The sequence below is a fragment of the Gekko japonicus genome, unplaced genomic scaffold (genome assembly GCF_001447785.1).
Source record: "Gekko japonicus isolate JY-2015 unplaced genomic scaffold, Gekko_japonicus_V1.1 scaffold2660, whole genome shotgun sequence".
NCBI classification, from domain to species: Eukaryota; Metazoa; Chordata; class Lepidosauria; order Squamata; family Gekkonidae; genus Gekko; species Gekko japonicus.
The window spans coordinates 90748-96895 of NW_015175447.1; the positions used below are offsets into that span (position 1 = coordinate 90748).

Below are 6148 nucleotides of genomic sequence, written 5' to 3' on the forward strand. Positions count from 1 at the left end.
ATGCCGGGGACTGAACCTGGGACCTTCTGCACGCCAAGCAGAGGCTCTGCCAATGAGCTACAGCCCCGCTCTTGAGGGACGTCTCAGGTGGAGGTCTTTCCCATCATCTACTACCTGGTCTTTTTAACTGGAGATGCCGGGAATCGAACCTGGGACCTTCTGCATGCCAAGCAGAGGCTCTGCCACTGAGCTACAGCCCCAGTTCATGGCTCTCCAGGGTCTCAGGCGGAGGTCTTTCCCATCCCCTCCCTGCCTGGTCCTTCTAACTGGAGATGCCGGGGACTGAACCTGGGACCTTCTGCACGCCAAGCAGAGGCTCTACCACTGAGCCACAGCCCCACTTCATGGCTCTCCAGGGTCTCAGGCGGAGGTCTTTCCCATCCCCTCCCTGCCTGGTCCTTCTAACTGGAGATGCCGGGGACTGAACCTGGGACCTTCTGCACGCCAAGCAGAGGCTCTACCACTGAGCCACAGCCCCACTTCATGGCTCTCGAGGGACGTCTCAGGTGGAGGTCTTTCACATCATCTACTACCTGGTCTTTTTAACTGGAGATGCCGGGGACTGAACCTGGGACCTTCTGCACGCCAAGCAGAGGCTCTGCCAATGAGCTACAGCCCCACTTCATGGCTCTCGAGGGACGTCTCAGGTGGAGGTCTTTCACATCATCTACTACCTGGTCTTTTTAACTGGAGATGCCGGGGATTGAACCTGGGACCTTCTGCATGCCAAGCAGAGGCTCTTCCACTGAGCCACAGCCCCTCCCTGCTGCAGGGAACGAGAGAAGGCAGCACCAGCTGCTGCAGAAAGAATGCCTCCATCCATTCCCTCTTGCTCCCTTCTTCTGCACCAGCCCCCCTTGTTCTCCTTCAGTTCTCTCCTTATACCCCATGAAAAGCTGCTACACTAACCCTTGAACCACACAGCCTTGAACTCTTTTTACCTTCAGCTTGGCTGGAACTCTTCCCCTCTGCCACTTGCTTCCTCCCCTCTCTCTGTCCTCTCCCCTTCTTCCTGCCACATATTTTGTTAATCTTTAAGGTGACACTACGGGGACTCTTAGGAGCTGCTGTGGCTCAAGTGGTTAAGGTGCTGAACTGCAGGCTGTGGAAGGTCAGTAGTTCAGCAGTTTGAGACCCGGGTGCCGCAAGACGGAGTGAGCTTCCTTCCAGCTCCTGCCAGCCTAGCAGTTCGAAAGCAAGAAATTGCAAGTAGATAAATAGGTACCACTTTGGTGGGAAGGGAACAGCGTTCCGTGCGCCTTGGTGTTTAGTCATGCCGGCCACATGACCACGGAAACGTCTTCGGACAGCGCTGGCTCTTCGGCTTTGAAACGGAGATGAGCACCGCAACCCTAGAGTCGGACTCGACTGGCTTTCAAGCAAGGGAACCTTTACCTTTACCTTTAAGGTGATACTACGGGACTCTTGCTCTTTTCTGCTTCTTCCTGGCTGTGAGTTCTTTTGTTCGGGGACTTGCCATACAGTGTGTGGTGTCTTAAGTCTCATGTGCTTGCATTTCCGGTGAAGGTGCGGTTAAGACGAAGGATACCCGCTCCCTATTTAAAGATGCAACTGCTAGAGACCTCAGAGGGTGGACTCTGTGCTGTAAAATCTAGGGGAAAGTCCCTCCTAGAGTTGGTGCAAAAAGAAAGGAAATAATATAAATAAAGCTCCAAAAGTACTCAAAGCACTAAATATAATACTCACAAACTGTATACATAATCAGCAATAACAAACATACAAAACGATTGCAATACAAGTCTTGAAATTCATATGGATAAACTGTGCAATAGGGGAAGGTCAAAGTTCATGAGTCACCAAACCAAGGATTCAGTTGCACATTCCAATTTCGATTGCAAATTCCGAATTCAAAAGTCCACTCCATGAACAAGGGATTCAGTTGCAAATTCCTAATTCGATTGTTAATTCCAAATTCCAAAGTCCACTCCATTGACAAGGGATGCAGTTGCAAATTCAAAGTTGGACTGCAAATTCCAAAGTCCACTCCCTGAACAAAGGATTCAGTTGCAAATTCAAAATTTGGAATTTGCAATTGAATCCTTTGTTCTGTGACTCATGAACTTTGATCTTTTGCACAGTTTATTGCATCAGGGCTCTTTTTGTAGAAAATGTATTGCAGCTGTTTTGTATGTTTGTTATTGCCGATTAGGTATATAATTTGTGAGTATTATATTTAGAGCTTGAGTACTTTTGGAGGTTTTTTTATACAGACGACGATTTCCCTTCTTTCTGCATTCACTTCACCCTTGCATCTCCCTTTCGTTGCTAACCTCCCGTTGGTGGAAAGAAATCTCCCAGAATTCCAACTGCTACCCAGACGACAGAGATTAGTTCACCTGGAGAAAATGGATGCTTTGAAAGGTAGACTCTATGGCATTACACCCTATTGAAGTTACCCCTGTCCTCCCCGGGCTCCACCCCTAAATCTCCAGGAATATCCCAACCTGGAGTTGGCAACTCTAACAATACCCCAAAAGCATACAAATACCACCACCGATTAATGCTAAAGCAGCAGGGACCAAATCGCTCTGAGGAGAAAGTGTCTGCTGTGGACCCAGTCAAGGGTTGCCAACCTCCAGGTGGGCCCCAAATATCTCCAGGAATCGCAACTGATTCCCAGATGACAGGCAGGGGTCATTTCCTGCAGGAGCGCACAGGAGCGGAGCTCCGGCAGTAAAGAGCCCAGGGGGCGGGCACATGCAACAAGTCCCACCCCCTGCTCCCAGCAGCCCTCAGTCAGAGCAAGAAGCAGCCGGGTAAGCTGCAGAGCCCCTCCCCGGCCCGCCTTCAGGTACAAGCTCTCCCTCCTCTGTGAGGGCAGATCTGCGCATTCCAGATCTGCGCATTCCCCCCCCCCATAGCTAGCAGTCCAAAACAGTCCAGTGGCACATTTAAGACCAAGTTTTATTAAGGTACAAGCTCTCCCTCCTCTGCGAGGACAGATCATGAACCTTTTAGAGTCCGGGTGCCCAAACTGCGACCCAAAACCCACTTATTGATCGCAAAGTGCCAAACACGGCCATTTAACCTGCATACTGAGGTTTTACTTTAGAAAAAACAACTCACACATTAACTTAAGATGATCAAAACAAAGTAAGGAAAGCAATCCCAAATGCTTTCATTTACTTAAAATTACTTGGCAGAGAATTCGACACTTGAATGATGGTCTGGGCCTGGCTGGGGCGATGGTACGCGTGTCCGCAGAGAGGGCTCTGAGTGCCGCCTCTGGCACCCGTGCCATAGGTTCGCCACCACCGCTCTAGGGCATTGTACCTGGCTGAGATCCTTCTGAAAAGTACTGGGTTCGCCGCATGGAGGACTCGGACGACGACATGCGGTTGCACACGTTTATTGAGTACTTAACATAAGAACGCACAACGGCCCTGCAAGGCCAACTATATACACTCCCATCCCCGGGCCTCCCACTCCATTGGAGGGTTTGAATTTCCCGCCAAGGAGCCCATTGGTCAGCTAGGGGGGGGGACTAGGATCCTTGGTCCCATTGTCTTTCTGGAGCCAAGCTCCTGTCTTCCTTGTGGCCGCCGTGTGGCGGCTGCATACATAACACCTCCCTTCTCCAAACCCTGCCTTCCCCCAAGCTCCACCCCAAAATCTCCAGGATTAGAATTGATTTCCGGAGGACATTAATCAATCCTACTGAAGAAAATGGTTGCCTGGGAAAGTGGTATGATACCATTGGGTGCCGTCAGACGGCGTGCCGGGAGTGGTTTAAATTGCTCCCGCCCCGATGCGGTCTTTTTTAACCTGGAGAATCGCGATCACACTCGCCTCCTTGCTCCGGATCGCTGCGCTGTTGTTTCTCTCTCTCTCATTTTGGGCATGCGCACAGATAGCCATCTGTGGAACTAAAAGTTCCGCGCGTGCACAGAACAGCGTCTTCCACTTCGAGCCGACTGCTGTAACACGTCCCTTTAAACTTTAAAGGAACACTGCCCTTTAAACGTTTACCGCCGAAAATGGCCTCCGTGAGACCCCGAACTCGTCTAAAGGCTAAAACTAGGCACCATTTAAACATTGTTTTTAATAACCCTGTGGCGGACCTCCGCCTATGCGCACAACGCCAATGCTTTTTTAAAAAATGGTGGGCGAAAAGCGGAAGCCTCAGGCAGCTTTCGAGCGGGGAGGGGGTTTAAACTGGAAGTGGCTCGACACCGGAGGCGCGATCACACAGGGGGGAAATGCGGCTGGAACTGGAGAATCAGGAAAACACCACTTGGGGACCTGGTATTAAAATACTCCGGGCGAAAGCTGTTTTGAGCCGGAAAGCGACGGCTGGGGACGGGAGGCAGATGTTGACCATGTGATTGCGCAGATAAAATCAGTTTCTGAGGCGGGCCGAAAGCGGACTAAACGGCCCATCTGAACGCACCCCCTGTGGAGTTTCCTCCCCAAACCACACCCTCCCCAGCCTCCCTGTTTGGTGTAGTGGTTAGGAGCGTGGACCCTAATCTGCGAGAACTGGGTTTGATTCCCCAATCCTCCACATGCAGCTGCTGGTGTGACCTTGGGCCAGTCACAAGTTCTCTCAGAGCTGTTCTGTCAGGAGCAGTCCTTGAAAGAGCTCTCTCAGCCCCAGCTACCTCACAGTGTGTCTGTCATGGGGAGGGGAAGGGGATTGTAAGCCGCTCTGAGACTCCTTCGGGTAGCGAAGGGTGGGGGATAAATCCACTCTCCTCCTCCTCCTCTTCTTCTTCCCTAATGCCAATCTCCAGGAATTTCCTCAGTCCTGAGTTGGCAACCATAGCCTGAAGCTGAGCCACCAAAGCGTTCCTTGATGCAGAGAGAAAGAAGCCAAGCCGGCCTGCAAGACTCTCGCATGCTCAAGGCAGAAATAGAGCCGGGGGGGGGGGGAGAGGGGAGAGGTTTGTCTGCCCGCCCCACACCTGGCACACAGTGGCAGCGTATGTGTGTGAAAGGGTGGTGGCAGTAGGGAGAATCCGGGCACGGGGAGGTGTGATCGCCCCGAGGGAAGCAAACAAGCCGGGCTTCTGCACACTGCACGCCCGTCCACGGTAGCTGCTGAGGCTCTGTCTCTGGCTCGCTGTGGCGATTGTGCGGTTGGGCCTCTCGCAGGGGGAAGGTGTGTGAGTGGGCCGCGTGGAGGACTTCGGCTTGTTTACCGGTTGCTTCCTTTGCAGGGTGTTCACTCTCCTCCCCCCCCTTTCCTTTCTGCTCTTTGCCTCTCGTTTGGCGCTACCTTCCTTTTCCCCGTCTCCTCCCTGCCTCGCCACTCCCCGACGCAAACGGTGCCCTGGCTCTCTCGCCCTGGCTGAACAACTCTCGCTGGGCTAGGCCTCACCTGAGCCTCGCCCTTCCCGCAATGGCTGCCACCCTGCCGGGGCCTGCCCGGATCCCCCGGTGGATCTCTGCCCACCGCTCCCTGGAGAAGGCCCTGCAAGGGCTGCAGAAGCTGCAGCAGCTGGTGAGCCAGCCCCGGCTGGGCCTGCGGAACAGCCCGCCCTACTTGCCCCAGATCCTGCCCCAGACGCACCAGCACCTGCGGCTCGTGCGGGACCAGAGCTGGGCTTGTGGGGCTCAGCTCTGGGAGGATGGGGGATACTTCCGCGTCTACCTCAGCAACCTGCTGGAGAAGATCAAGCAGGCCAGCCGGCTCTTCAAGAGGGACAAAGAGGAGATCTTCCAAGAAGGTTCGGCTTCCAGGTAAACGAAAGAGGATTTTTTGGGGGGGGGGTTTGCATGCTGCGGGGATCCTGCTACATTGCCCCCATCTTGTCTAAGGGGTGCGTTCTGTCTCAGACCCCTGGGAGAGCTGCACCTGTTGGATTTCAGCTTGGCAAGAGAAACTTGCCTGGGGGAAAAAAACAACATTAAAAGGGAGCCGGTTTATCAATGTTCTAGAACAATGCGATCCACTTTAAAATCCAGAGCACTGAGATTACCCTTACTTGGTTTTTTGCCCCCTAACAAAAGCCTTGTTCCGGGCACGGTGTGCTCACAAAAAGCTGCACCGCTTGCGTTTCTGCCTGCCAGGAACACAAGGCGATCTTCTTGGCAGAAGATTAAAAACGAGCGACACCGAATAATGTGTGTCTGTACCTGCCCAGGATTTGAGATTGGCTAGTGGTATCCAATACCCTGGCAGAGG

General features: G+C 53.0%; 1 protein-coding gene across 1 annotated transcript; it reads left to right on the plus strand.

Moving 5' to 3' along the window:
- The first annotated feature begins 5316 nt into the window (after nucleotides 1-5316).
- On the plus strand, nucleotides 5317-5707 carry LOC107122745 (E3 ubiquitin-protein ligase CBL-B-B-like). Its single transcript, XM_015425877.1, has one exon. It carries the CDS (start codon nucleotides 5363-5365, stop codon nucleotides 5705-5707), a length of 345 nt encoding a protein of 114 aa, XP_015281363.1. The 5' UTR covers nucleotides 5317-5362.
- Nucleotides 5708-6148: the final 441 nt, after the last annotated feature.

Bases quoted from the DNA above. Each gene is read 5' to 3' on its own strand.
- LOC107122745 (XM_015425877.1), top strand. From the start codon at position 5,363: ATGGCTGCCACCCTGCCGGGGCCTGCCCGGATCCCCCGGTGGATCTCT.